The sequence below is a fragment of the Trypanosoma rangeli genome (assembly GCF_003719475.1).
Source record: "Trypanosoma rangeli strain AM80 chromosome Unknown Tra_15.4_contig_00176, whole genome shotgun sequence".
NCBI classification, from domain to species: Eukaryota; Euglenozoa; class Kinetoplastea; order Trypanosomatida; family Trypanosomatidae; genus Trypanosoma; species Trypanosoma rangeli.
The window spans coordinates 13,715-40,629 of record NW_021705918.1 but is presented as its reverse complement, the minus strand read 5'-3'; the positions used below and the strand labels follow the sequence as shown (position 1 = coordinate 40,629).

General features: G+C 48.5%; 14 protein-coding genes across 14 annotated transcripts, besides 21 other annotated features; all 14 read left to right on the top strand.

The window, feature by feature from the left end:
* Positions 1–9: 9 nt before the first annotated feature.
* Positions 10–35: a microsatellite.
* Positions 36–249: 214 nt separating this feature from the next.
* Positions 250–286: a microsatellite.
* Positions 287–434: 148 nt separating this feature from the next.
* Positions 435–968, top strand: TraAM80_05439 (uncharacterized protein; the record flags this gene model as incomplete). Its single annotated transcript, XM_029382318.1, has 1 exon — positions 435–968. The coding sequence occupies one exon, from the start codon at positions 435–437 to the stop codon at positions 966–968; it is 534 nt and encodes a 177-aa protein (XP_029237904.1).
* A 236-nt stretch (positions 969–1,204) lies between these two features.
* TraAM80_05438 (dual specificity phosphatase) lies at positions 1,205–2,092 on the top strand (the record flags this gene model as incomplete). The annotated part of the gene is made up of 1 exon (XM_029382317.1): positions 1,205–2,092. One exon carries the CDS (start codon positions 1,205–1,207, stop codon positions 2,090–2,092), a length of 888 nt encoding a protein of 295 aa, XP_029237903.1.
* Positions 2,093–2,159: 67 nt separating this feature from the next.
* Positions 2,160–2,187: a microsatellite.
* Positions 2,188–2,228: 41 nt separating this feature from the next.
* Positions 2,229–2,257: a microsatellite.
* Positions 2,258–2,282: a microsatellite.
* A 316-nt stretch (positions 2,283–2,598) lies between these two features.
* Positions 2,599–2,624: a microsatellite.
* Positions 2,625–2,640: 16 nt separating this feature from the next.
* Positions 2,641–2,664: a microsatellite.
* Positions 2,665–2,730: 66 nt separating this feature from the next.
* Positions 2,731–4,671, top strand: TraAM80_05437 (uncharacterized protein; the record flags this gene model as incomplete). The annotated part of the gene is made up of 1 exon (XM_029382316.1): positions 2,731–4,671. One exon carries the CDS (start codon positions 2,731–2,733, stop codon positions 4,669–4,671), a length of 1,941 nt encoding a protein of 646 aa, XP_029237902.1.
* A 363-nt stretch (positions 4,672–5,034) lies between these two features.
* On the top strand, positions 5,035–5,970 carry TraAM80_05436 (mitochondrial carrier protein; the record flags this gene model as incomplete). The annotated part of the gene is made up of 1 exon (XM_029382315.1): positions 5,035–5,970. The coding sequence occupies one exon, from the start codon at positions 5,035–5,037 to the stop codon at positions 5,968–5,970; it is 936 nt and encodes a 311-aa protein (XP_029237901.1).
* A 61-nt stretch (positions 5,971–6,031) lies between these two features.
* Positions 6,032–6,061: a microsatellite.
* Positions 6,062–6,158: 97 nt separating this feature from the next.
* Positions 6,159–6,199: a microsatellite.
* A 304-nt stretch (positions 6,200–6,503) lies between these two features.
* Positions 6,504–6,537: a microsatellite.
* A 119-nt stretch (positions 6,538–6,656) lies between these two features.
* Positions 6,657–6,693: a microsatellite.
* A 36-nt stretch (positions 6,694–6,729) lies between these two features.
* On the top strand, positions 6,730–10,794 carry TraAM80_05435 (WD repeat-containing protein 19; the record flags this gene model as incomplete). The annotated part of the gene is made up of 1 exon (XM_029382314.1): positions 6,730–10,794. One exon carries the CDS (start codon positions 6,730–6,732, stop codon positions 10,792–10,794), a length of 4,065 nt encoding a protein of 1,354 aa, XP_029237900.1.
* An 84-nt stretch (positions 10,795–10,878) lies between these two features.
* Positions 10,879–10,928: a microsatellite.
* Positions 10,929–11,051: 123 nt separating this feature from the next.
* Positions 11,052–11,074: a microsatellite.
* Positions 11,075–11,390: 316 nt separating this feature from the next.
* On the top strand, positions 11,391–11,708 carry TraAM80_05434 (ubiquitin carboxyl-terminal hydrolase; the record flags this gene model as incomplete). Its single annotated transcript, XM_029382313.1, has 1 exon — positions 11,391–11,708. The coding sequence occupies one exon, from the start codon at positions 11,391–11,393 to the stop codon at positions 11,706–11,708; it is 318 nt and encodes a 105-aa protein (XP_029237899.1).
* On the top strand, positions 11,708–12,100 carry TraAM80_05433 (ubiquitin carboxyl-terminal hydrolase; the record flags this gene model as incomplete). The annotated part of the gene is made up of 1 exon (XM_029382312.1): positions 11,708–12,100. The coding sequence occupies one exon, from the start codon at positions 11,708–11,710 to the stop codon at positions 12,098–12,100; it is 393 nt and encodes a 130-aa protein (XP_029237898.1).
* Positions 12,101–12,456: 356 nt separating this feature from the next.
* Positions 12,457–12,514: a microsatellite.
* Positions 12,515–12,539: 25 nt separating this feature from the next.
* Positions 12,540–15,704, top strand: TraAM80_05432 (uncharacterized protein; the record flags this gene model as incomplete). The annotated part of the gene is made up of 1 exon (XM_029382311.1): positions 12,540–15,704. The coding sequence occupies one exon, from the start codon at positions 12,540–12,542 to the stop codon at positions 15,702–15,704; it is 3,165 nt and encodes a 1,054-aa protein (XP_029237897.1).
* Positions 15,705–15,756: 52 nt separating this feature from the next.
* Positions 15,757–15,819: a microsatellite.
* Positions 15,820–15,967: 148 nt separating this feature from the next.
* On the top strand, positions 15,968–18,376 carry TraAM80_05431 (putative cleavage and polyadenylation specificity factor; the record flags this gene model as incomplete). The annotated part of the gene is made up of 1 exon (XM_029382310.1): positions 15,968–18,376. The coding sequence occupies one exon, from the start codon at positions 15,968–15,970 to the stop codon at positions 18,374–18,376; it is 2,409 nt and encodes an 802-aa protein (XP_029237896.1).
* A 405-nt stretch (positions 18,377–18,781) lies between these two features.
* Positions 18,782–18,821: a sequence feature (GA-rich).
* Positions 18,822–18,900: 79 nt separating this feature from the next.
* TraAM80_05430 (uncharacterized protein) lies at positions 18,901–19,833 on the top strand (the record flags this gene model as incomplete). The annotated part of the gene is made up of 1 exon (XM_029382309.1): positions 18,901–19,833. One exon carries the CDS (start codon positions 18,901–18,903, stop codon positions 19,831–19,833), a length of 933 nt encoding a protein of 310 aa, XP_029237895.1.
* Positions 19,834–20,160: 327 nt separating this feature from the next.
* TraAM80_05429 (uncharacterized protein) lies at positions 20,161–22,329 on the top strand (the record flags this gene model as incomplete). Its single annotated transcript, XM_029382308.1, has 1 exon — positions 20,161–22,329. One exon carries the CDS (start codon positions 20,161–20,163, stop codon positions 22,327–22,329), a length of 2,169 nt encoding a protein of 722 aa, XP_029237894.1.
* Positions 22,330–22,581: 252 nt separating this feature from the next.
* TraAM80_05428 (putative DNA-directed RNA polymerase subunit) lies at positions 22,582–22,974 on the top strand (the record flags this gene model as incomplete). The annotated part of the gene is made up of 1 exon (XM_029382307.1): positions 22,582–22,974. The coding sequence occupies one exon, from the start codon at positions 22,582–22,584 to the stop codon at positions 22,972–22,974; it is 393 nt and encodes a 130-aa protein (XP_029237893.1).
* Positions 22,975–23,091: 117 nt separating this feature from the next.
* Positions 23,092–23,121: a microsatellite.
* An 86-nt stretch (positions 23,122–23,207) lies between these two features.
* On the top strand, positions 23,208–25,199 carry TraAM80_05427 (putative elongation factor; the record flags this gene model as incomplete). The annotated part of the gene is made up of 1 exon (XM_029382306.1): positions 23,208–25,199. The coding sequence occupies one exon, from the start codon at positions 23,208–23,210 to the stop codon at positions 25,197–25,199; it is 1,992 nt and encodes a 663-aa protein (XP_029237892.1).
* Positions 25,200–25,401: 202 nt separating this feature from the next.
* Positions 25,402–25,423: a microsatellite.
* A 184-nt stretch (positions 25,424–25,607) lies between these two features.
* Positions 25,608–25,633: a microsatellite.
* Positions 25,634–25,655: 22 nt separating this feature from the next.
* Positions 25,656–25,691: a microsatellite.
* A 145-nt stretch (positions 25,692–25,836) lies between these two features.
* TraAM80_05426 (electron transfer flavoprotein) lies at positions 25,837–26,643 on the top strand (the record flags this gene model as incomplete). The annotated part of the gene is made up of 1 exon (XM_029382305.1): positions 25,837–26,643. One exon carries the CDS (start codon positions 25,837–25,839, stop codon positions 26,641–26,643), a length of 807 nt encoding a protein of 268 aa, XP_029237891.1.
* Positions 26,644–26,756: 113 nt separating this feature from the next.
* Positions 26,757–26,779: a microsatellite.
* Between the last annotated feature and the right edge of the window lie 136 nt (positions 26,780–26,915).

The following is a 26,915-nucleotide window of genomic DNA, read 5'->3' as shown; positions in this document are numbered from 1 at the left end:
GATGCCCTGCAAACAGACAGATAGACAGACACACATGTGGCGGGGCTCCCTTCTCTCACACGCACCGGATCTGTGCTGACGTGTTCATCTGTCGTTTGTTTCAAACATAGACATCTGCTTGTTTCTGCCGCGCGGCGTTGACTGGAGGGGGTGCTGTTGTTCTTGTTGAATGGGTAGACGCACAAGAAAAGAGATACTGTTGTCTGTCTCCGCACCCCACATCACTGTGTACCATATACATATACATTCATATATATATACATATATATATATATATATATATATAGTAAAATAAAAGGAATGTGATATCTTGCCTGTGACGCCTTTTGGCGACACAATTTTTTAGAGAGCACGTGCAGTTCCTCTGAAGTGTGCCTGAGCGTTTTTTTTTTGTTGATGCTTTGATTTTATTTTAAAATTGCCCTAGTGTGGTGATGAAGCGGCGCCGTTACGACAGCGACGATGATGAGGATGGTGACGTGGAAGGGCCGCTGCTTCCATACGCGTTGGACGACAGAAGTGAATTTATGGTGGCGGCGGGCGTGGGCGGACAGGAGTCCAGCGAAGGGAGTGCCAGGAGCTCGGACGAGGTGAAGCAGGCGCCGGGGAGCTGCACAGAGAAGGAACATCAGGAGACGATGCAGCAAGATGAGCGTATAGTGCCCGCCTTGCCTTCTTCCGTTCTTGCTGAACGATTGCAACGTATGGCGCTTTGTGACGATCAGGACATTCCGGAGCATTGGAAGGGCGTGTTGTCCGAGGAACTGCTCCATGTGTACTTTACTACACTGAAATACTCAGAGACTAAACGAACGGTGGACGATAAGCTGTTCTCTCAGTATATCCCCTACGATGTGAGGCGCTTTCCACCGCTGGCTCGTCTCTCTGACCGGGTGTGGAACAACGCGTTTGGCATCAAACCTGGGTGGCGATGGGACGGTGTGGTTCGTGGTATTGGAACGTTGTAATGACTTTTTCCTTTAACTCTTTTCTGTTGTTGACTGCATGTGTGAGACACTTGTCAACCCAGTGAAACTATTGTTTTCCCGCAAAGGGACTGTGGTGCCAGAAGGCACGCAAAGAAGCATACATCTCCCTCCCTCAAAAGTAAGAAAACAAAAGCCAGACAAATACCGGGCTGCCTTTTATTTCACATTCCCGTTGTTTTCTTTGGCTGCGGGACGTAAGAGGTTGTGTGAATGGTATGAGACCTGACATTTACTCTCGTGAGGATGAGAAACGCATCTCGGAATTGCACGGACGGGTAAAATGTGGCGGCTCACTTTCCAATGAGGAAGCCGTTGAATTGGCGCAGCTTAAGAGGCTTTACCACGAGTTTATTGAGGAAGGGGAGCGGCGGTTGCAGTTGCAGGGAGAACCCGAAACGAAAGAGGTCACAGAAGCTGATAAGTCGGGCGATGTGCTTCTCGCTCTGCAAGAGACTGTGACCTCCGCAGGGAAGGCGGCATATTTTTGGGGATCACTTGTAGCTACGCTCGTGCCAGGCTATTTTGGACGCAAAGTTGGCCTCACCTCGGGTTTTTTGCACTGGAATTTTATTACGGATTGGCTTATTCTCGGTGCCCTTCCCGTGGTTACGAAGGTTGGTAGCAGCGGTAACCACTTGGTGCAAATACGAGAGCAGTTGGAGTCTCGCGGCGTGAAGTTGGGCCTCGTTGTCGCATGCCTGGAGGATGCGGAGGTGAATGGGTTTGGCGTTCCGATGATCAGTTTTGCTGATGAGTCGAGTTGGCACGAGTATGTTAGTCCCGCTGTGCAGTATCTTCGCTTGTCGATGCCAGACACCACCGCCAATATCTCTTTTGATAGTGTTTGGCGTGCTGTGCAGCAGATGCACAAGTGCATCACTGAACGAAAATGCGTTGTTTATCTGCATTGCAAGGCCGGAAAGGGACGCAGTTGGATGGTGGCAATGTGTTACCTCACCTCATACGGAGGGATGACGTTTGACGATGCGGAGCAATTGATCCGCTTCACCCGGGCACAAATTAACCCATCACCGGCACAGCAGGCCTTTGCAGCTCGATTTGCTGCCAGAATATCGACACAACAAGAGCAGGACGTATGCTAGGTGTCGTCTGCGTGTCTAACAGCAGGCAAATTTTGTGTCTACCTGTTTGCACCTTTGTGTTTACAAGAGAGAGAGAGAAAAAAAGAAAAAAAGAAGTGAAGTTTTTTTTTTTTTGTTCACCGACGGAGGGCGAGAAATAATATATATATAACGTATATATATATATATTATTATTATTATTATTATTATTTTCAAAAGAAGACAACGGGCCTATGAAGACATTGTACTCATTTATTTTTTCGTTGGGCTTTGCAACGGGATGTTGTGTTGTTGTTGAGTTGAGGCTGTATTTTTACGCTGCATAAACACATGCAAAAGGGAAAAGTGGTGCTAAATAGAGAAATTGTACAGTGAAGAAAAAGACATTTCATGACCTCAGTGAATGTTGTTATTCGCGTGTGTGTTTTTTCTTGGTTGCTGTTGTTGCGCTCATGGTGGGCCTTACAGTTGTTGATGTTGACATCGCCACCTTGACCCCAGCCTCTTTGGTATGTCTGTCTCTCCGTCCCCCCCCCCCCCCCCCCCCCCTCCCGTTCTCTCTCTATCTCTGTGTGTGTGTGTGGGTTGCGTGTTATTCTGCTAGACTACTGCGGTTTTTGTTTCTCTTGAAGTTTTTTTTTTTTTTGTTGGCGGCGTCGATGAGTCTCTCTCTAGGAGAGACCAGTGATGCAATCGCTGCGCTCGCAGAGGGCTGCACCTTAGACGAGATCGCGGAGCTCGCCACGCAGTGTGAATCACATTTGGCCAACGTTGAGGCGATCATGGATGCCACGGAAAACGCCTTGCGCACCTCCCAAGGCCCCACGCGTCTTGTTGTGTGGTTCTTCATCGATCGCCTGGCGAAGCAGCACAGCATTTTTTTAGATGCGCTTCGGCCGCGGCTGCGGGGCCTTGCAACAGCAGCCGCCCCCGCGGTGGGAACGGCAGAGTGGGATGACTTCAAGGCACTTTTGAAGTCTTCTATTGCAGTGGTGTTCGGCGCCCCGCTGGTTTCACTGATTCTGTTGGAGATTGACCCCGACACACAGAAGGAAACCGCCCGCACTGCTGCCACCTCTGAGCGGAGTCAGGGTGTCCTCGCACTGCACAGCAACGCCCTGCGAACCACCGGGGCTTTTTCGACAAAGTCCGTCAAAACGCATAGACCAACGGCGGTGAAGCATGTACTGCAGGTTAAAACCATTGACAGCCAGATGGCAATGAATATGGCGAGTAGCTACGCCCCTGCACGTCCGCAGGAGATTGCAGTCCCGGAGATTCATCCTGATGCTGACGCACCGCACGGTTACGTGAAGACACTACCCTCGGATTACTTAAAAAACTACGAGAATACTAGACGAAAGCGTCTCCGTGAGGTTATGGAGCGAAATCGCGAGGAAATGGATCGCCGCCAGGAGGATGAACTGCTTCAACGGGTGCGGGGTACAACTGTTCAAAATGGAAAGATACCTGACTATTCAGATGTGGTTATGCCGCTGGAGCTGCCTCGTGATGAGCATGGCGTGAAACGGGGATTTTTTCCACTTGGTGTGCGTTTTATTCGTGAGGCCATTCGAAGCTGTGGCGGAGCAGTAGAATTGGATGTGCTAGTAAACCGGCTTTCAACTTTAGCTAGCAAGGAGACTGTGGCAGAATTTGGAGATGTGCGTGAATTTCTACTAATTCACCGGCCGACGTTTCGTATGACAAATGAAAAGAATCGCTGGATTGTTCGCCTTGCCGGGGATGAAACTAGCGATCCCACGTGGGAATCATTGCAGTGCCCATTGTGCTCAAAAGTGATGCGTGGGCGCAACCTCGCGCGCCACCTAGGTTGCAGGCAGTGTGTCACAACCCAAATTGCTTTGGGACTTCATGGAGAGGTGCATGGTCCTATTTCTGAGCTTGCTTTGGTTGCAAAGTTCATCATTGACCGCGCAAACACGTACGATGATTGGGATTTGGAATGGTTTACTGACTGCATAGAGAGAGCCGCAGGTTGCAGGCGCTTCAAACTTTCCTCACAGTCGAAATTTGCCCCAATTTTGAAGGCAATGCGTGTTGTTCGCAACCGGTGGCTGGCGCGGAAGGGGGTGACAGACGTCGCCGACGCCGTTGTGGACCCTGGCGACGCGGCTGTTGCGAATCTATTTCGCACCATTGGGCGAAACGTGAACCGCCTTCCTATTCCTTGGCTGGAGATGGGCGATGTGGTCGACATGTGTCGACGGTTTTCGTGTTCGGTGTTACCTCCCTTTAATCCTCCACCGCGACCCGCCGATCCCCGCATCAGCCTGCACAACGAATACCCGGGGTTTCTTCTCTGCGAGAGTGAGGTGGACGACGAGGACGATCCGAGCGACGATGAGGAAGCCTTCTCTGACGATGAGGCGCCTACATTTGTCTTTGCGCCGCCGGTGGAATTGGCCGAAACACTTTTTACGGCGGGCTTTGAACGAGACACCAAGCGGCTTCAACATCGCATGCGCATCGCCCCTCCGCTGGTGCTGCAACGCGTGTTGAAGGGTGACCGCTCCCAAACGCAGCGAGAGATGTATGCTGATGCAAGGAATGCGGGCGGCCTTGCTGCACCGTCCTAACCGTGAGGGTGTCTTAATGACAGGTGTGATTCTACGCCGTGCAGATGACGTAGAGGCGGAATAAATCAAGAACAAAGTAAGCAGTCGAAGAAAAACAAAAAAAAGGAAAGAAGACCAATGAACGAGAAACACACACACACACAGAGAGAGAGAGAGAGGTTGCTGTTTTTCTTTTTTGTCAGGATAATAACACCACAATTTGTTTTGCTTTGTTATTCCTCGTGTTGGCATTGGGTGCTCTCTTTTCTGCATGCTGCGTTGCGCTTTCTGTTCCTTTTCTCCCCTTCCTCTACCTTTTCCTTTGCTGAGGATGTTGGCGACGTAAATATTTTTTTTTTTTTATTCCGACTTGGGGGTAGGGTAATGAATAGTGACGATGCGAGAGAGATATACGCTGGGTCTATTGGGGGTGCTCTGGCCACAGTAGTGGAGTATCCTTTTGACACCATCAAGGTTAGGCTGCAAGATGATCCTCGTCGCTACCGTAGTACCCTTAGTTGCATTGCACAGATTGCACGGCGTGAGGGACCCATTAATGGTTTTTTTAAGGGTCTTCCTGCCCCCGTCATTGGTGCGGCAGCGGAAAATGCCATCTTGTTTTGCACCTACCGCGTGACCGTTAACGGCATTCAAGATATTTTTTATTCGAAACGGTTTGAACCAGACACAGAACCATATCATGTGGTGTTTTCTGCGGCGGCTATAGGTGGTCTTGTCGTATCCACAATATTGACACCTGCAGAGCTTATCAAGTGTAAAATGCAGGTACAGAATACGCTTCCAGCGCGAAGAAGAGCATTCACCAATTCTTTGCACTGTGCAATGTCCATCTATAGTAACTTCGGTGTACGCGGGCTGTATAAGGGGCACGTGTCTATGCTTTTACGAGAGACTATTGGCTGTGGACTTTATTTTTTAACCTTTGAGTGTGTAATTCGCAATATGTTACGCGAAGGTCAAGGCTTTACTGAGGCTTCGCCGCTTGTTCACTTTCTTGGAGGCGGGTGCGCTGGTGTCGCTTTCTGGACGGCTACTTATCCGATTGATGCGCTGAAGACCAAAATCCAGACCGGCAAGGGCGGGTACGGTGAGCTTTCCCTCGTCAAGGGAATGATGCGGATGTACAAGCGCGAGGGAATGCGTGGGTGCATGCGCGGGTACACAATAACCGCGCTTCGTGCCTTTCCTGGGAATGCCGTTTTGATTGCCGTTTACGAGAAGGTGAGCTTTTTGTGGGAAATGTCGCGCCGGTCTCGTAACACGTCTGTTTGCGCGGCGACGTGCGTTGGCAGCACATAACATTCTTCCATCTATGATGTGGTGGGGCTTTGCTTATTGTTTTATGTGGTGCAAATACGTGTATTTATATATTCATATATATATATATGTAACTGTGTCTTTTTACTGACGCATTTCTGCCTCTATTAAGCTGCATGCATGCAGACACAGATCCGCTTAAAATGCCTTCATTGCCGCTAGGCAGAAGTAAAAAAGAGAACAAAAAAAAAGCGGAAAAAAGAAAAAAAAAGATGGCTGATGAAACAACCGACGAACAAATGAGGAGGAAAAAAAGAAATGCATCAGTGGAGCAGCTGTGCACCACGAGTGCCACTTCACATTTTCTCCGGCTCACTTGAACAGGCTGTGGTTGAAAGGTACCCGGGAGAGAGAGAGAGAAGAAGAAGGATCACGATGACCAAATAAAACAACCACAACAAAGTGAGACATGTGGGCCCCACGTGAATACCAAACGATTACTCAATCCCTACACTTCCTGCGCAGGTATCCGTCTGGGTCAACTCCACTGCTGCTGACCCTTTTAAACCAAAATCCACCCACCCACCCACACACACACACACACACACATGAAGAAGATAAAGTGCGTGTCCATATTTATTTGAATTCCTTCTTCTTTTTCAACTACTGCACTAGAGGGGCAAATAGTTTGCGTCTTTTTTTTTTTTCGTTTTACTTCAAAGCCTTTGTATATTATATTTATATTTATATATATATATATATATAAGCAATTAGAATATTTGCTTTGTTTTGCAAATGGGAATGCAAAAGAGGTTTGAGCTGTCCCCAAAAGAACTTGGGAATGGGACGCCCATCTTTGCCTGGGACTCAAATGGGTCCTGCCTCGCCGTGTACGGCGCAAACGGAAAGCTAAGGATACTATCCCCGGATGGTAAGAACCTGATCACATCCTCGCTCCCTGGTGTCATCCGAATTGCGTGGGACCACTCGTCGGATACTCTTGCACTTATTCAGAGGGATAACAGCAACATCACGTTGCAGGGAGTGGGTAAACGGTCTTCTGACAGCGTTGACTCCGGTCTGCTTGAGCTATGCTTTCTTGCCTGGTCGCACCTTGGCTCACATCTCGCCGTTGGGAATGCCAAGGGTGCCTTGGTCGTAATAAACAGTGAAACACGGAAGAAGTTGCCTATTGTGGGAACACATACCAATAAGATCATTGACGGTAAATGGAGCATGAATAACCTGCTGGTGCTGATCGGAGATGACAATATTCTCTCCATCTCCAACGCAGATGGGGTGCTTCAAGAACAGGTCTCACTTAAGTTAGCACCTGTGTCCCTTACTTTGGTGGAGCTTATGCAACAGGATGAGGAACAGCCCTTGCTCAATGTCGTTGCGCTGGTAAGTTTTGGCAAAACGCTTGAACTTTACAATTTAGCAAAATGTAACTCTCAATCGGTGTCATTTGAAACTAAATTGGGTTCGGTCAGTGCATGCAACGCAATTCCGGGAGGTATGGCGTGTGTGGGATTTTCGTCTGGGGCCGTTGCACTGGTTGATTTTTCTTCCCAGGGGGTGAAGGTGTGTGCTGTGACACGCCTATTTCAAGATAGTGTGAATGGCCTAGCATTTTGCGAGATCTCCGGCATGTGCGTTGCGATCAGTGAACACGTCTTCAAGTTCTTCAACCTTGTCGGTAACAAAATTACGGAGAATAAAATAGAAGGCGTGGAATTAGGGGGGATGAATAGCACCATACGAGCGGTAGAATGGAGCAAGGATGGATGCAATATCGCTTTATCCATGGAAAAAGGGCAGTTAGTAAGTTACCGGTTGAATGTATCGGCTGTAAGCTGTTCAAGCGGCGCTTGCATTTACTTCCTTTCATCCCCGCGTGTGGTGACTGCCAAAAGTTTGCAGGATGGCCAGATACTATATACAGCAAACGTGAAGCTTGATCCAACGATTATTGCCGCATCTAAAGGGGTTTTGGCAGTTTGCACAGGAAACAAAGCCATTTTTTACACGGTTGAGGGTAAAGATGTGACGCTGCTCCGTGGTGTTGAGTTTCATTCTGTAGTTACTGCACTAAAGGTATCATCTGAGCATGCGGCACCGCTATGTGGTGGGAAGATTGAGCTGCACGAGATTCGACCTGGTGGCCGATCTGTCACACTCCCGGAAAATGGAGCAGCAAACATCATTTCTGTGGACATGAGTGATACGCTTCTTATTTATGCAACCATGGAGAAAATATGTGTCATTAATCTCAATGATTTTCAGTGCGTTGTTGAGCATGCACCTTCCATCGGTATTAAGAAGGCCGTTTCCAACTCGAGTTGCACTCGCGTAGCACTGATTGGTAAGAATGATACGCTGTATATATTTAACCCCGTCACACTCACCTTGACGCAGACCGAAGGGTTCGAGACGGAGCACACGAATATACTCTGGGATCAAGGCGATTATAGCGTTTTGGTCTCCTACGACACCAAAACCATGGTGACCTTCGTCTACTCCCCGCACACTCGTTATGGCCCAACCTGCGAGTCGGTTGTCGTCAAGGATACTAACACGGAGAATATCATTACTCCTGTTCCCGGGGGGTACACACCTGTGTCTTTGTTTAAGGGTAAGGTGACGTTTCAGGCATCTAGCGGCTCACTTAATGTGACCCATCTCAAGTCTCATCAACAGGCGATGACCCGTACCCCAAACCCAGAGGCGTTTTACACCAATTTCTCACTGAATCATCTGCGCTGGGCCTCCCAAAACATCAGCACTCCACAAGAGGCGGAGGATTTGGCTGTCAAGGCACTTCATATGCTTGACATTGAACTTGCCATTCGTCTGTATCGTCAGCTTTCACAGCCCAGTCTTGTGTTGTGTCTTGAAAACGTTAAACACATTAATGAAAAAAATCTTCTCATTGGTCATGTTTCTATGATTATGGGCTTCTTCAAGGACGCACAGAGTTTTTTTTTGCGCTCCTCACAACCGCTCTGTGCGCTTCAGATGCGTCACGACTTAATGCAGTGGGACTCTGCACTTGCGCTTGCACGACAAATGGCGCCTGATAAGGTCCCCATTTTGTCCAAGGAATACGCCCAACAGCTGGAGTACCGTGGAGAGTACGCCAAGGCATTGGAGATGTACAGAGCAGGGGAGCGAACGATGCCAAAGGGACACGCCAGCACAGAACTTACTGCTTCCCACGAGGAAGTGAGAAACCACAACGCCGTTTGCGCGCAAGGCGCTGCCAGGTGTTTACTGCGCACAGGAAACGTGCGGGAAGGGGTCAAACTGGCCTTAGACTCCAACGATACAACACTTATAAGGGAATGTGCGGATATTTTGGAATCCACTCGTCAATTTGAAGAGGCAGCAGATCTTTACGAAAGGTCCTCCGACTTTGAGCATGCAGCCACACTATACATTACAGAAGCAAAAAATTTAAGCGCTGCAAGTCGTGTTATTCCTAAGATTTCGTCTCGTAATATTATTGGGATGTTTGCCAAGGCAAAGGAGGCTGAAGGGGCCTTCAAGGAGGCTGAGCAGGCCTACACTCAGGCAGAGGATTGGGACAATGTGGTTCGCGTAAAGGTGGAAAAACTAAATGACTTGTATGGAGCATACGTCGTCGTGCGGCAGTCACGATCGGCTGCCGCCGCAGCTGTGGTGGCCAATATGTGCAAAAAGAAAGGTGAGTTTAGCTCAGCCGTGGAATTTTTTGTTTTGGCGAAAAGCTTTTCAGAGGCGTTTGAGCTGGCCAAGGAAAAAAACTGCATGTCAACACTGGAATCTGCACTACTGAATCAGGTGCAAGTCACCGACGGGATTGCGCCTGCCGAGAGCCAGGGTGAATTTGCGATGATTGCACAGTACTACGAGCAGAGCGGAAAGACCGGCCAGGCGGGGTTGTTTTACCACATTGCTGGAAACTTTCGACTGGCATTGGGGAATTACCTTGAAGCAGGTGAGCCCGAGGACATTGAAAAGGCGATTCAGGTTGTTGGTAAATCAAGGAATGATACGCTGACCAATAGACTTATTGACTATCTTATGGGGGAAGTCGACGGTGAACCGAAGGATCCGTCGTATATTTTCAAGGTTTACATGGCTCTGGGAAGTTACGAAAAGGCTGCTAAAACGTCAGTCTTGATTGCCACCAAGGAGCAGGAGATGGGTCACTACATGACTGCACATAAGACCCTTGTGGACGCGTATAGTATACTCAAAGGGAAAAATATGCATGTACCCAATGATCTACGTCGTTCTTTGATGTTGCTGCATTCATATATCATTGCGAAGCTGCTCATGAAAGTCATGAAGGACGATGAAACTGCTTCTCGTATGTTACTACGAGTAGTGCGAAACATTAATAAATTTCCGAAGCATATTGCTGCCATCTACACTTCCACTGCACTGCAGTGTGTGAAAAGTGGGTTCAAGAAGTCTGCCTTTGATAACGCCTGTATCATCATTCAAAATGAGAAATACAGGACCGAGTTGGATGAAAAGACACGGAAAAAGATTGAGGGAATTGTACGTAGACGTGGAAAGGAAGAAATGGAGGATCCACCCGAGAAAACGTCTCCGTGCCCCTTCTGTGACGCGCAGGTGCCGGAGACGGAGCTGGACTGTGGTGCTTGCAAGAATACCTTGCCATTCTGCATCGTCACGGGCAAACACATGGTGAAAGATAACTACTCTGAGTGCCCCATTTGTCATTTTCCTGCGCTCTACTCTTCATTCATAGCACTCTTGCGGAGCTCCCAGACTTGTCCCATGTGTGAGAATATCATTGACCAGAACAAGGTCCAAAAACAAAGTGATCCTGACTTAAAGGGGTTCCTCGCGTAGAGGGTTAGGGGTGGATATCCCTCTCTTTATGAGAGCAGAGCGAATGCCTGTGAACAAATCAGAGGGAAGTAGAATGGAAAGTATTAAAAAAAAAAATGGAAATAAAACGAAAAAGAAAAATACAGAAACAAAAAGTATTTGCCTGCATGTGTTACTTCGGGACATCGTTCCACAGAATAAGCTGGATGTAGAAGTGAAACCAGCTACCGTCAGTGATAGAGGCATCATCATCATCAACGGCACACACACACAAAAAAATATAATATATATATATATATATGGAGGGGGAGGGGGTTCTGTTGTTTGCTTGCTTCTCCGGCTAAAGGGTTCCCTCCGTGCTTCACACACGTTTTCTGCTGGGTGGAGTGCGTGGGGAGCTTTCCCTCAGCATTTGGGGCAACTGGGATGCGCATATGCATTGGTCTTGCTTATTTTTTTTTTTGTTTTGGTTTTCCTCGTGTGCGTGTGTGCGCCCCTCTTTGCCACTTTGTGGGGTTAATTGGGAGGACGAGTTTACAGTTCAAAGAAATCGGTAACATTTATATTTACAGAGTCAGTGCACAACATATAAACAGTACTCAGGGCATCCGTCCACGATGTCGAAGTGTTGGCTGCCCATCGAAAGCAACCCCGATGTGATGAATGCATATCTGAAAAGTCTTGGTGTAACCAACCCCAAGGTGGAGTTTTGCGACGTCATAAGCATCGACCCTGAAATGTTGGGCTTTGTACCACGACCCGTTCGTGCCATGATACTTTTGTACCCTATTTCACCTGAAATGGATGCAGAGGATATTAAGACGGGGGTAATGCGTGCTGCTGAAATAAAGGAACTATTGAATAAAAAGGATTTTTTTTTTCTAGACAAACCGTTGGGAACGCTTGTGGTACCATGGCCATTTTACATGCAGTGATGAATAATTTGGAGTATGTGGGTGACTTGCGCAAAGACAGTCCGCTTGATTTTTTGCGTAGGGTGGGACTCCAAGAAACACCAGAGGAACGCGCTGCCCTCATTGAGGCGCATTCTGAACTTGATCAAGCACATATGGATGCATCCGTAGATGGTGTCACATCACACCAGCCGATCGATGCATCAATTGACCTTCATTTTACATGTTTTATACACACACATGGTCAATGTGTGGAGTTGGATGGGCGAAAACCATGTCCTTTACCGCATGCTGCTTGTGTGGATAACGAAGAGTTTGTGAGGGCTGCTGCAGAGGCAATTAAAGCTAAGATGCTTCGGGACACAGAATCGTTCCGCTTTAACATTATTGCTCTTGTTCATAAGTCTGACTGAAACTTGCTGTTTTTGCTTTTCCCATTGCCCCTAACCCCAGTCCACATCTCTCTTGCAGTATCACTCCACGTCATGTAATGCTGGCTTTGGTGAGGCGCAGAAAAAGGTTATTCCCTCTTCTACGCTTCACTGCAGAGTCCCCCGAGAAGAGGATTTTTTTTTTTTTAGGGGAACACTTAAGGAAGGAACAGATTGGTTTTTGTGTTCATCATATTTGTGTTTTGTGGTCAAGTTTGCGCTTTTAAAGGGATACAAGAAACAATTGCCCTTGGGTTCCTGTTTTTCAACATGTGGGTACCCCCAGGCTTTGCTGGTTGTCAGCTTATTTTTCTCTTTTCCTGCTGTCGGTATGCCTTTGTTGTTTTTTTTTGTCTGTGTGTGTGTGCGCGTGTGTGGAGGGGGTGGGGGTGTTTGCACTTTGAGCATTTTGCTCAGTCTCATGAGGCGACTGCACCGAATAAATTGGGGGCGGTCATTTAGGCATGTACCTGTGCGCATGTTGATACACGCATCGGGTGCTCCCAACATTTCCAGCGTGTCATCGTCTCTCACGGGCCAGATTCCCTCCACTGCTTCGTTGGGTTGCACATCTTCCTCGGCTTCTGTCTCCACGGCGTCGCCGGAAGTGGGGGAGAGGGAAGTGGCACCATTTCTTTTGTCACTATTGTCGGAGCTTGACGTATTGGAGAACCGATGGACGCGGTGTTTCCGCGTGTGCGTCACAAGTGCACCAACGGTGGCAATTGAAGCGAAATTTATGAATAGTGATATCTGGACACCGGTGACGACTATGGCATGTGCACAACTGCCCTTTGGGCTCGTCAAGACGGTGGAGGATGTTTTGTCTTCTCAAACCCAGACAGAGCACCGTAATATAACTCTTGTTGACCTGCATGAACGATGTGAGGACCTTGCAGTGGCACAGCAATTTTTGGAAAGCCGATTTCCTGGACTTCGGCTACACGTTGATCATTCTAAGGGGACCGATCTCCAAGGAACAGTGACGCACACTGTTTCTGTTTCGCTACGTGGTCATGGCCCTGTTAATGGCCTCTATTCCAAGGAGGAGCAATTCGCCAAGGATACTTTTTTTGGAGAGTCCATTGGTGCGAGTTTTTCCGGCACGGTACGGCGTGCTCTTCGTGAGGCATTTGGGGCAGCCGGTATTCCGTCTCCTTCACGCCATTTTGAGCGCGATCGAGGCACAAGTGAGCTGGATATTTACTTGGATATTATTCGGAACGCTACAAACGAGGCGATTGAAATCACAGCATCTCTTGCTGAGGATAACCAGGTACAGGCCGTTGTACAGTCTTCTACTGGGCGCCGACTTGGTCTATTGCTGGGACGCAAGGAGGATGCTCTTTCCATTGTTCTTGCATGCGTGGAGAAGGCTGCAGAAAATACAAACAACATCGCAACGGAGGAGGCGCGCAAGCGCATTGCAGACCACCCCGTGGTGTTGGCGCTTCCTTCTAAAGGCCTCCGCCCCAAGGAGATTTTGCACCGTTTGCTGTTTCACACCTTTGGGCTGGCAAGAGAGCGAATGCGAGTTTTGACTTCACAGAGTGATGAGGGCACATTTGTCACCACCATTGACGCCGAGCTGGGCTGGGGTGAGGCACAAAAGACGGAGGCCCCCATTTTCTCCACTCTTGCAAGAGCTGCTGGGGTGAGTAAAAAGGCGGCGGAGGAACTTGCTTGTATCAAGGCGATTCAACGTTGCTTTCCATGCATCTTTGAAAATCAACTCTCGTACCATGCCGAGGTAAGGGAAATTATGAACTCCACAAAGGCGACCGACAAGGATTCTATATGCCCACACATCTCAAAGGGGCTTTTGGCCCAGCTACGCTGGGCTGTTCAATGCCAAAACAAGGAAGTACTGTTTGAAGCTGTTCAACTGTTTCCAAATTCTGAAAACGAATCACTGGGGATACGTACGACAAGGCCTCTCTGGGCGACGCAGCTTTTTATAGTTGATAAGCAAGGCACACGAGATTTTGTGTGCCTAGCATTAGATCCAAGGAAATCTGCGAGTAAGCAGAAGGTTATTGCTGCCACCCTATACAAGTATTTTAAAGAGGAATGTAGCGAGGGGGTGAAATACGCGATAGAGCGGGGTCTCATTGACGGTGAAGGTAATGCCACCTCCTGTGAAGGTATTTCAACCGCTGAACCGTTACCAAGGAGCGATTATGAAATTGCGGCAGAGTCCGATCCCTTTATTCAAAAGTTACAAATTGTATCCTCACAACTTATTCCTGTCGTACAGCAGCAGTCTCTATTAAGTGTGCTTCGTCGCGGGGTTCAACTCTACGTTGAGCTCCTGAATGAGCGGGGTGGAGTGGATGGTGCCTCCACCGGACGGTTGGTTGAGTGCACAGAACGAAGTCCACTGGACGGTTCATTTAAGGCGCAGCTACTTGTCCAGTTTTTGGGAGATGATGCTGACGGCACAAAAAGGACACTAGGAGAGGCCTGTCATTCGAATTCAGCTATCATTGCACTTTTTTCCGCGTTTAAAGATGTATTCGACGAAAAAGGCATTATTGCAAGGGCTGCGAAAGAAGATGCGCAGGTGGAGACCATTTACAGGGATACTTGCCAACGCGCTGAGGAGCTGTCCCCATTGCCGTATGAGCTTCCTGCACAGAATCCGCTGGAAACAGTTGCACAATGTGTCATGTTAAAGTATGGTTTATCGACGGAACTGCGTATTTCCGGCGGAGGCAAGGCGATTCAGGTGCAACTCTTTGGTCGAACCCCGTCTTACCAGGATTCTGATCGAGCTGCCAGTACATCCCAGTTTTTCTTGGGACATGGTCGAGGGAACTCCGTTTTGAAGGCTGTTGTTTCGTGCTGTAGGCATATTTTTGACGCCCATATTTGCTCCAAGGAGGAGAGTCTTCAAAAAACGAGGTTAACGCCTTTGCGTTCTGGATCGGTGCAGGTTCCACTGCAAGGGAAGTCAGTTCTTGCTTTACGAGTGGAGGAAGTCATGAGGGAGCTTTTGGAGTACAAGGTGGTCTCCTCCGCAGCTTCCATTCACGTCAAGGTGGATATTCACTCTACATCTGAGGAAACGAGGTATGAGGGACATTTGTACGTTGTGGATGGATCGCGGATGGTTGAACTGGAGCGAACTCCTTCGATGGTGGACCTCTTGCGTTCCCTACAACAATTAACTGAAGGCATCACTCAAGAGATGCGCTGCCCCACTGTTGATCTTGACGCGCTGCAACGACAGTACAGTGGGCCATCGCGGTGTAACACATTGCGGCAACTGCTGCAAGTTCTTTACGGACTTCCACTTATAACAGAGACGTCATTCAAGGACCATCAATGGCAATGTCGCCTAAGCATACACATTTTTGAGGACCTTTATTACGCAATTGGTTACGCTGTCGATGTGAAAAAAAAGGAGGCGGTGGAAAATGCAGCCAAGAAAGCATTAGACCGTTGCTTTGGAGCAGCATCAGTTGACGTGGAATTACAGGAGAATTCAACATCAACAGCACCAATAAGTTGCCTGGAGGAGGAATATGGATTTGTCTTTAGAAAGTTGGTTGAAAACGATACTTCCTCTGAGTCACTTCCATGAACAGGCCTAATAAGGATAACATCTAACCTGGCCCTACCATTCCAGACTTGCCGTTTTTTTTTTTTTTGTTCTTGCTGTTGTTGTTGTGGTCAATAGTTGCGGTTTGTTCATGTTGCTCGGTGGTCTTCGCTTCCTGTTGCTGGATACCGTCTCGTTGTGCTCTACACGTTGATAATGTGGATCTTTATGTATTGGATTTGCTCCCACTCCCCCTCATCTGGCATCTCATTCATTTAGGGAAAGTTGTTTGAAGCAAATTGACAATGCTCCGGGCCTCGGCAAGTTCGATCAAACTGACGAGCCTGTACGGGGCGCCAACCGGGGATGCATACCACCCGAGCGTACCATTCGCCAACTTAGTTGAGATTGATGGCGTGCGTATTCTTTTGGACTGTGGATGGAACGACGAGTTTGATGTCAGCTATCTCAACACTCTGTTGCCGTACCTGGGGGATGTGCATGCCGTACTCTTTTCAACTCCTGAACTCGTCTCCTGTGGGGCACTCCCATTCGTGATGGAGCATATTCCCTCTGGCACCTGCGTGGCGGCGGCAGGTTCCACGGCCAAGATGGGCCTTCACGGTGTTCTGCATCCATTCCTTTATCTCTTCCCCAACGCTAACACCTGGCGGCTGGAAAGTGGTATTGACTTTGAACTGACGGTGGACAAGGTATACAGTGCCTTTCGAAGCGTGACGGAGCCGTATGGGGGCAAAGTAACAATTCATCATCGCGATGTGGAGTTGGAATGCTATCCTATTTTTTCCGGCCGTATGCTCGGGAGCCATGGCTGGCTTATTAAGTATAAAATTGACGAGCTTTTCTATTGCCCCGATTTTTCGCTGAAGCCCTCTTATACACTTAAACGATTTGTGCCACCAACAACGTCAACTCTGCTTTTTATTGATGGATCACCACTGCATTTGAGCGGTAACACTGGAAACAAGTACGAGGAACAACTGAATGCGTTGATTCGAGAGATTTTGGGCACACTTCGTAACGGGAAGGATGTTTTGATACCAGTTTCTGTTGTTGGACGGGGATTGGAGATACTCACGATTATCACACAACTGCTTACAGAGAAGGGAGGTGACAATTACGCGGTTGTGTTTGCCTCCATACAGGCGGCGGAGTTGGTGGCGAAGGCGAGCACTATGACTGAGGCCCTCGTAGATGAGATAATTCTCAGTGAACGACAGTTATTTGCTAATGTGGTGACTTGTAAGACGGCAGAGGAGGTCTTGAGTGTGGCTGGGCCAAAGATTTGTATTGCTGACGGTGACACCCTCGATTACGGGGTGTCAGCAGAGCTTTTAGCGCATTTTTTGCAATCGGATGTTGATGATAGAGAAAATTTGATTGTCTTACCAGGAACACCAAAGCCAGATACAAATGCCTTCATAGTAGCTGCGGCAAATAAAGGGGATATCATTAACTTGCGCTACACAAGTCGCTCACCACTTGGGAAGGAGGAATTGGAGGAGTATTATCTTCAACTTGAGCTGGAGCTGGAGGAGCGGCGGAAGGCGCTGGAAGGGGGTGCGTATGAGGTGGCCTCCCTCGAGGGTGATCCTAGCGACGACGAGAACGTTGCCGGTAAAGAGGATGAAAAACAAACGGGGAAGACACAACAGTGCACACCTGGCCTTGTCCTTCCTTCTTATATGAGTTTTGTCTCCAAATTCCTTCAGTTTCCCATTCTGGAGACGGCAGTGTCATTAAATAATGCCGTGTTAAAAAATCTTGATTATTCCTACGGTATTCCTGTCAGTGAAGAACTGCAGGTTCTTATGCGTAGAAAGGCTCCAGCGCGGGTTTACAGTGACGAGGGGCCTGAAGGAATTCAACTGCATAATGATGCTCAGGCTGAGGCGAATATTCCGTCAAAGGCGTTTGTGAATACGGTTGTGGCACGCAAAAGTTCACGTGTCTTCATGACAGATCTCTCAGGTTTTGCAGATGCCACCACTATGCGGAGTCTGCTAAAGTCCCGTTTCAGCTTTGCGAAAAAGATTGTACTGACTCGTGGCACTGTCGATGATTATCGCACGCTGTACCAGTTTTGTCGATCGGAGAAGGTCATGAAGTGCGGGGAGAATGTTTTTCTTCCGAGGACGCAAGGGGCCCACTTGGAGCTTGCCACGCACGTGTACTCGTATGATGTGCAGTTGGACCCACAATTAGCTAACACACTTTCCTCCGCTCTACGGCGCGTGAACGAATCGAGGTCAAACGGCTCGTGGGATGTGGGGTGGGTGGATGGGGCTCTGGAGAGTTCCTTTGCGTCGGTGGATGCAGAGGACGACGAGAGGCAAGCAGCAAAGCGACTTCGAACTGAGGGAGGCGACGGCGAGAGGCAGGATATTGTTTTTACCTTGGCTCCTCTCACCAGCGAGAAGGCGCAGGAGTGTGCTCAGAAGCGGGAACTGCGGGGAATGCAGCGCGGCCTATTTTACGTGGGTGAGGTGGACTTACACAAACTTCGTGATGTAGCTCGAAGCGAAATGGGTCTTCGCGGCGAGTTTCATAAAAATGCACCTATGCTTGTCTTTGATGCAGGGATGTGCGTTCGCAAAAGCGCGAATGGGAATTTTTCCTTGTCTTCGATGGTTTCGCCATCTGTCTTTGCACTTAGAAAGACCGTCTATGGTCAGTTTTCTCAGACACTGTAGCCACGCAGAGTGCGCTTGCATGTATCGTTCTCTGCAATAAATGCGTATAGATGCATGCATGGGTGCCTGTGTATCCGTATTGAAGGCGTAAAAAAAAAAAAAAGCAAACAATGAAATGAAACACAACAGCTTCTGCGAAGGCAATAACAAAAGAGGAAGACATTGGTGTATTGCTATGCGCTATTCGGTGCAGCTTTTTTGGTCTACCCCCTTTTTTTTTGTCTTTACTGTTGTTGGGGTGTGGTCGATCTTAAGCAATAAGCGTGGGAACATGTTGACGTTGACTGGGCTGGGCCCGGCGTCGCTGTCAGGCAGCACATCACACTTCACTTCCTCTCCCCTTTTTGCGTACGCTTACATTCTTCTTTTTTTTTTTCTTTTAACATCTTCCGCAACCTTTTGATGCTTCTACTCCCCACCCCACCCCCTACTCCTCCTTCTCCTCTTATCGCCTTGCAGGACGCTGTCAAGAAACGCCCCAGAAAAATAAACTGAGGAAGAAACGACGCGCCTGTCTGCCAGCAATGTCAGAGACAGACGTCCTTCTGCTTAATATGGAGGTTGAGGCTGCCGCGGCAAGGAACGCCGATCTCTCTAGACGACTTGAGCGAATAACTGAAGAGCTGGGCTGCTCCTCCGTACATGTGGTTGAAAAGCCTGAGATGGTTTCGCAAGGGACACAGACGGAGTTTGATACTTCACGTGACGCTGCTCTGAATTTGGATGATCTCCTGTTTGAAATAGCGGAAATTACGTTTCGTCTATACCCGTCATCACCCATCGATTTGTCAAGTCGCAGGGGCGACGGGCCCAGACACCTTGAGGAGCTCTCGCATCGTTGCTTGGACGAGATGCGTTCACTGCGAGCTGCCTTGGAGACCAAGCTGGAAGGCTACAACAAGTTTATTCAGGAGCTTCAACAGGCCCTGGGCACGTACTACAGATCCATCGAGAAGGTGGAGACTCAGCTGCGGGAAAAGGAGTTGGAATGCGATGCCCTCCAGAAACAAAACACCGAACTGTTGCGTCAATGTGCTGGGATGGAGGCAAAACTAAAGGTTGCTTATGAAACAAGAGAGAGGTTTAGCGAAAATGCGACCTGTCAGATGCATCGGGTACGAGATCTTGAGGCCGAAAGAGATCGGCTTCTCAAAAGGGAAACCGTCCTTGCAAATACAGTGGCCTCCTTGAGGGCTGAGTGTGCTTTGGGGCCGTGGAAGAATACAACACTTTTGAGGGATAGCTCATTTGAAACTGCAAGTCCTTCTCCCCATGTTTTGCCAGGCAAAGGTAGCGTGAGTCCGGTTCGAGACGCGTTTGACGGGGCCTCGTTTGCACCTTCTACGTTGGATGTGATGTGGGCATGCCAGGGATCTGCAATTAATAGAGCCTTCCCTGAGTGGTGTGTTTCTGCGGAAAAAGTTGTTGATTTCTCTTGCAAAATGGGGAATACGTGAAGCATGCAGGGGTGCAAGCGTACGCCAACAGGATGATATTAGATTCCCTCATAATTTGTTATGTTTGGCCATTTTTGTTGACGTTGGAAAACCTCAGGTTGTGCCCTTTGAATTGGATTGCTTCTTCTTCACTGTTTGCTTCTCTCTGCTTTTGCTCTGCTGCTCTTCTTTTTTGTTGTTGTGCGTTTCACTGCAAATGCGTTCTGCACCCTTTTTTTTTCTTTTGGTTTCTCATTGGTATGTCTCTCCTGAGAAAATAGTCCCCCCTCCCCCCCCCCACCACACACAGACACTTTTTTTTTTATTTTCAATTTCTGCGTCTTGTCGATGGAGGTAAGTGGAGGCCCTCAAGATGAGTGGATGCATCTTGTGGCTGCGGGTGATGCCACGTCGTTGATTGCTGTCTTTCGGGAGGCTGTTGGCTCAGCACCGCCTGACGCTTCTGCTCTGCAGACCATCTCTGCGTTTTTGGAGGCACAGCTTTTTTCATCTTCGTTGGATGTTGATTTACCGAGGCTCTTCTCCACGGCGTCTATGGAATACATGGAGGCCGTCGTAAGCGAGACATGCTCTTCTGCGCTTGACGCACGAGAGGTTCTCAGCGAGCTGCTAGCAATGGAGGAGCTTCCCAATGGAAACGCTCTTACGGTCTACATACGTCTCATTCGAGTGGCACTTCGGCAGTTGCTTCTAGACACGCTTCGGCGGAAGAAACGACAGTGTGCCGGCGTGAAAGAGCAGCTGTCACAGACGCAGGCAACTCTGCGTGCGTGGTATCCAGGTGTGGAGCGACGTCTTTCGCACATCATTTCAACGCTTTGTCAGCACGATGCAGCTCCACAGATGGTACGAAGCGTAAATAAGTTTCAGGACGATGATGATGATGATGCCATCAGTGAGGCGGACACTGCAAATGGAGAGGAGGATGCAAAAACGATGGTATCGTTGGTGGAGTCGGGTACATTGGAGGCCTTGTTGCTGTTGTCATTAGATCTTTTTTTAATGGTTGGAGAGCCTCACAAAGGTGTGCCACTTCTTCTGATGGTGAGAGCGAGTCTTGTGGCAGTCCAACCGTACAATGAGAACGATAAATTTTTGCATAAAATAGGAACTGACTTGCGGCAGTGGGCCAAATCCCTCTGTCATGTGGAGGACAAAAAGACAGATCAAAATGTGGACAATGCTACCGAACACAAATTGACCGTCGTAACGACACCAATGGAGGCTAAGCCAATGAACGAAACTATCGTCCGGGCACTGTTGAATGTGGTGCCATGCGGTGAAATTGTTTCGTACCTTCAAAGGGGCTCGAGTAACGCATTTACAAAGGACTTAATGGATAGTGTCGCATACGAGGACAATGAACACGGGAAGAATGCAAGCGATGCAAAGGCTGTCACTACTTTGCACGACCTGAAAAAAGAAAAAGATGGGCTACGCATTCTTTCTGATGATGATTCCGAAATAGAAGAGGACAATGATGACGTCTCTTTAGCGCCTCTTGCTTTACGGAAAATAGGCGCCATGTTGATCCTATATGATGTTATGACGCTTGACGGTTTGTGCGATCACGAGCTGCTGATATCGAAATCTCCGGAGACGTTTTTATTTCTAACGGGGACAATGATTTTAGAGAGTCTAAAGAGCTCTTCACTTAGTGTGGTGATGACGGGTCTCGCCTTTCTAGCCACCCTGCTTCCCCACCTGCCTCTGTACAGTATCCTTGCACATGGTGAGTTGGATACAAAGCCCGGACAAATACATGAGTTTGGACAAAAACATATGACTGGAGGCACATGGGGATTTCGCACAAAAAGATTTGAGCTTATCTTTGAAATGCTGAAGGCTTTGATGAATATTTCTGCAACATGTCCCTCCGAGTGTCATCGCGAGGTTTCTCGTGGAGTATTTGTTACTTTACTTCAACGATGTGCCTGTAATTTACGCATGTTCATTCACTCGGTGTTTCTTGTGCTGGCGCCGTTTGCATCCCTTTGCTCGCTGCTGTTGCACCTCCTGCGAGAGGAATGGAATGAGAATCGATCCTCGGTCAGCACCTCGGAATTTGATTTCCTTCAGAATACACTGCCTACTCTCCTGTTACGGGCTCAGGAAAACTGGTTGAAGAAACTGCGTGTGGGCGAGGTGACGTTTCTGGATCCCATGATTCAGTCAATTAGTTTTGTTTGTTGCGTCATTATCGAGGATCGAAAACAGGAATCGAAGGACTCATTGTTTCGCCTTGACCCCAGCCGTGCCAAAGTCGAGCTTCACAGCAAGGTTGCTGAGGAAACTAAAAGTGGCCGCTGGAACCTGTACCTTCACCAGCTGTTGAAGAATGTTGTTCCGCCACTGCGGACCATGGCGTCGGCTTCCCCTGATGCTTCCGCGACCGCGGTGGGTGTGGTAGGTGGGGTGACTTTGTCGCCGCTGGACTGCTTTGCACTCTCCAGGTGCCTGGATGGTTTGGAGGAGCAGGTCGTTTTCACGGGTTAAGGCGTGTTCGTTTTTGGTCTGTCTTATTAATTATTATTGTGGCGGCGTATTTTTAATTCCTTTTTTTTTTTATGTTTTGTTGCTGTGCTATCAGTGCATGTATGGAGGTATACTTGCCTACCTGCGTTTTCTCCATGACTTGTTTTTGTTACTATTATATAACATGGCGTCATTATGATTCTTCTCCTGTACTTCTGTTTTTTTTTTTTTCTTATTTCTCTCTCTCGTTGCTTTTTACACGGAAGTCCCTCGATGATCCGCTCGGATCTTCTTGTCGGTGAGGAGTCGGTGACCGCTGGCGAACCTCTCCGTATCACCCCTGTGCACGAGAGGAAGACGAGTGCCTACTTGACCAAGTATGAGATGGCGCGGGTGATTGGGGAGAGAGCCCGCCAGATTGTGAATGGGACTTCTGTACTTTTGAGTGGCCGAAGCTGTGTTCATGAACGGAGTGCACTGGAATTGGCAGAGCGGTGCTCCGATCCCTACTCCTTGTCAGTGGACCCTGTTTTTATCGCAAAGATGGACTTATTGCAGGGGAGGATACCAATGATAGTTCGACGGGCTTGGCCGTGTGGAGCAATAGAAAACATTCCTGTATCTGAACTACTGATTGATAAGGTTATGCTTAATATGCAAAACTAATTACAATCCGCTTAATTTTGTGTGTTTGCTGTTTGTCAACGGTGAAGGATGCACAAACGCATCCCTTCCTCTTCTTGTTGGGACTCTTGCTCTTTGCTACTTTGCCCCCCTCGTGGTGGGGAGGGGGGAGGGGGGAGGGGGGGGGGGTGGCACCTCCTATCAATGAGAGGGGATATAATAATAATAATGGTGTGTGTCTTTACTTCTTTTCCTGTATGTGTCTGTGTGCATGTATGTGTATAAGTGACGTGGGAATTAAGCATCTAAAAGCGGTTGTAAAGGACATCATGCGGCGCGTTTTACGAGGGCTGATCCGGACAGAGTGTCGAGTGGCGCAAGTGTGTTCGCTGCGGTACATGCAAATTTGCGAGGATGTGCGCAACATTGCGGTGATCGCCCACGTCGACCATGGCAAGACCACTCTGGTGGACAGTATGCTAAAGCAGTCGGGTACTTTAGCAGAGGCCAGAAACCGCGTGATGGATAGTAAAGATCAGGAGAAGGAGCGGGGCATTACGATTCTTGCGAAGAACACTGCCATTTTGCTACCCAAGAGAACTCCAGCTGAGCCACGGCGTCGCATTAATATTGTGGACACCCCTGGCCACTTGGATTTTTCAGGTGAGGTGGAACGCGCCCTTCAAATGGTAGAAGGGATTATTTTGCTGGTCGACGCCAAGGAAGGGGTACGCCCTGGGACTCGGTATGTTCTTCGCAAATCTCTTAGCCTTAACCTCAAGCCGATTGTTTGCCTCAACAAGATTGATAAGGACGACACGAACATTAGAAGGACGGAGGAGGCCATACAAGATCTTTTCTTGGAGACCGCCGAGAATGAGGACCAACTTGAGATTCATTTTATGTTTGGCTCTGGTCGTGATGGTTACATGAACGATACCCCGAAGAAGGAAGGTACCCTTGAACCTCTCTTTGAAAAAATATTCAGCATTGTGCCTGCTCCTCAGGCCAAAAAGGACGTTGGCCTGCAAATGCTTGTGGCCCAAGTCGAGGTAGATGAAGTCACGGGGCATAAGATTGCTATTGGTCGCATTTTTAATGGCACCGTGTCAGTTGATGATATTGTGACGGTTGTTTTGGAAGACAAGGAGGTGGATGCCCTTGTCAAAAATATCCAGCTCTTCGTCGGGGTTGAGAGGGCCACCGTTCAAAGCGCTTCCTACGGTGATATTTGTATTCTTACTCTGCAAGAACCCATTGGCCAGAAGGTGCCTATCAAGATTGGGAGTACTGTCTGTCAACAAGGCGTGGTGAACCGATTACCGTATCGCAAGCCCGATGAGCCCACCTACAGTCTTGTGATGCAAGCCAGTGAAGCATCATGGCGAAAAAAAGAAGCAGACGAACGCTTGGGAACTATTGTGGCTTTACAGAAACGGTTGGAACGTGAAGCGATGGTAAACACTGCGCTACAACTTTTGGGTTTGGGGACACCACACATTACACTAATGGGTCGTGGTCCGCTTCATCTTTCTGTCATTGTGGAGGACATGCGGCGCGAAGGGTATGAGTTTGAGATTCAAGCACCCCGTATCTTAACGAGGGTTATCGACGGAGTCAACTGTGAGCCGTACGAACGAATTCATTTGGAGTTTCGTGATGAGCTTGTGTCGGACATTGTGTCTTTTTTAAGCAGCAAAATGGGGGAACTTGGAGACATTACGCAACTGTCGAACGGGCGTGTACTAGTAGATTGTGTCATGCCTGTTCGATTCATGTCACAAGTTCCCCTGCGCTTTCACACGCTGACAAGGGGAGACGGCGTGCTTAACCACAACTTTGAGGCATATCGTCCCATGACCTCCGTGGACACGGCACGCGAGACGGGCGCGCTGATTTCCGTGGAAGGTGGTGAGGTGACAGAGTGGTCGCTCTCTGGACAGGCGCAGCAGGGCCGTTTCTTTGTTGTACCAGGCGACATTGTTCACTATGGGCAAATAGTGGGGGAGAACAGCAAGACGCTCTACCAAAATCTTGGAATAAATGTCTGTAAGCGCAACGAGCAGCTTGGCGGGCTGCGCTCGAACGCTAACGACAAGTTGAGCCGAAGAAGGTCTTCCTTCACCGCATTTCGTGCCACCTTTGAGGACTGTGTCGCGTGGGTGACAGATGACGAATTGGTTACAGTGACACCAAAATCCATTCGTATGCGGCAGCCGAACTTCAACGGTAAAACAACAATGCGGAGTGCTGTTAAAAAGAAGTGACCGGGTCATGTTGGCTACACCTTTTTTTTTTCTGTTTTTGCAGGTTTTGTCTTAGTTACTCATATCTATATATTTTTTTTGTTTGGTTTTGATTTTCTCCTTGATTGTGGCGTTTCATGAAGTTGAAGGTGCCCGCAGTGTTGTGTTGGTCACCGGAGTAGCGGTGGAGCAGAAGGAAAAGATACAGGAGGAGGAGGAAACCAAAAAAGAAAAAGAAAAAAAAAGACCTCGTAGGGAAATGTGAAGGTGGAATATTGAATTTGTTAAACAAAAGACTCAAAAAAAAAAATCTACTTGGAATCCAAAGCAATGTTTTTTTTTTTTTTGGTTGGTTGCTTGTCACAGAATGATGGGGTGCACGCAGTGGCGTGGTAGGAGCGCGTGATGATGGTGCGATTTGCCATGCTTTTATTATTATTATTATTATTATTATTTTTTTGCATGGGCCTGCCCGCGAAAAAAAAAACAACAACAACAAGAATAAAAAAAAAACATTCTTCTCTCCTGGTGCCCACCGTCTGGTTCGCGCTTTCACTCTCTCCTAATTTCCCTCCGTTGCCTGCATCATCAATCTGACGCTTGTACTCTCCTCTCGTTTTGCGGATGTCGGAGGCTCCACGCACGGTAAGAATCCATCATGTTTCAACGCACGCTTCCATCGCTTTTTGCGGCAACGCCCGCTTCCTGGATGAAGGTTATGGTGGGGGTGAAGCGCGTGGTGGACTACACGGTCAGGGTGCGTGTCAAAGGCAACAGGATCCAAAGTGAGGGACTCAAGATGAGCGTGAACCCGTTTGATGAGATTGCCATTGAAGAGGCCATTCAACTGAAGGAAAAAAAACTTGTGGGTGAGGTAATTGCGGTGACGGTGGGGAATAAAAAAGCGGAAGAGGTCCTCCGCACGGCAATGGCCCTTGGATGTGACAAGGCTATTCATATTGTCACTCCCGAGGGCGAGGCTGAGGGACTGGAGCCGTTAGCGGTGGCAAAGATATTTCAGAAACTCCACGAGGAGATAAAACCGGATTTGTGGATTTTGGGGAAGCAGGCGGTGGACAGCGACTTTGGAACCACACCGCAGCTCCTGGCAGGACTTCTTGACATACCGCAGGGAACCTTCGCCTCGAAGGTTGAGGTCAGTGATGGAAAGGTGAGGGTGACGCGCGAGATTGACACCGGCCATCAGATTGTTGAGTTGCACCTGCCTTGCGTTATCGCTGCGGATCTCCGTCTCAATACACCTCGCTTCCCAAAACTTCCCAACATTATGAAGGCGCGGAAAAAGCTCATTGACTCTCGCGATGTATCCTCTTTAGGTGTGGACATCAGGCCGCGGTTGGTGAGGGAGGCGGTAATGGAACCACCCCCGCGAAAGGCGGGTGTTAAAGTAAAATCCGTGGAGGAACTGTATGACAAGCTGCACAATGAGGCCAAAGTAATTTAGGGGCAGCTCCAGTACGACACAAGCAAAGTTATTTGGGTAAAATGGAGCACGGCTGCAAAGCAACAACAATGATACTCTATCCTTTCAAACACCCAAACACGCAGGAAAAAAGGTATAATATATATATATATATATACGAAATACCGGCACGATGTACATGGAGCGGTTTATATATGTCAAGCTTTGTTTGGGGCGGGAGCTTAAAAAAAAAAAAACGGGTTTTAAGGATTGGGTTTATTGTTACGGTGGGTGGCAGGCGAAGTAGTTGCGAG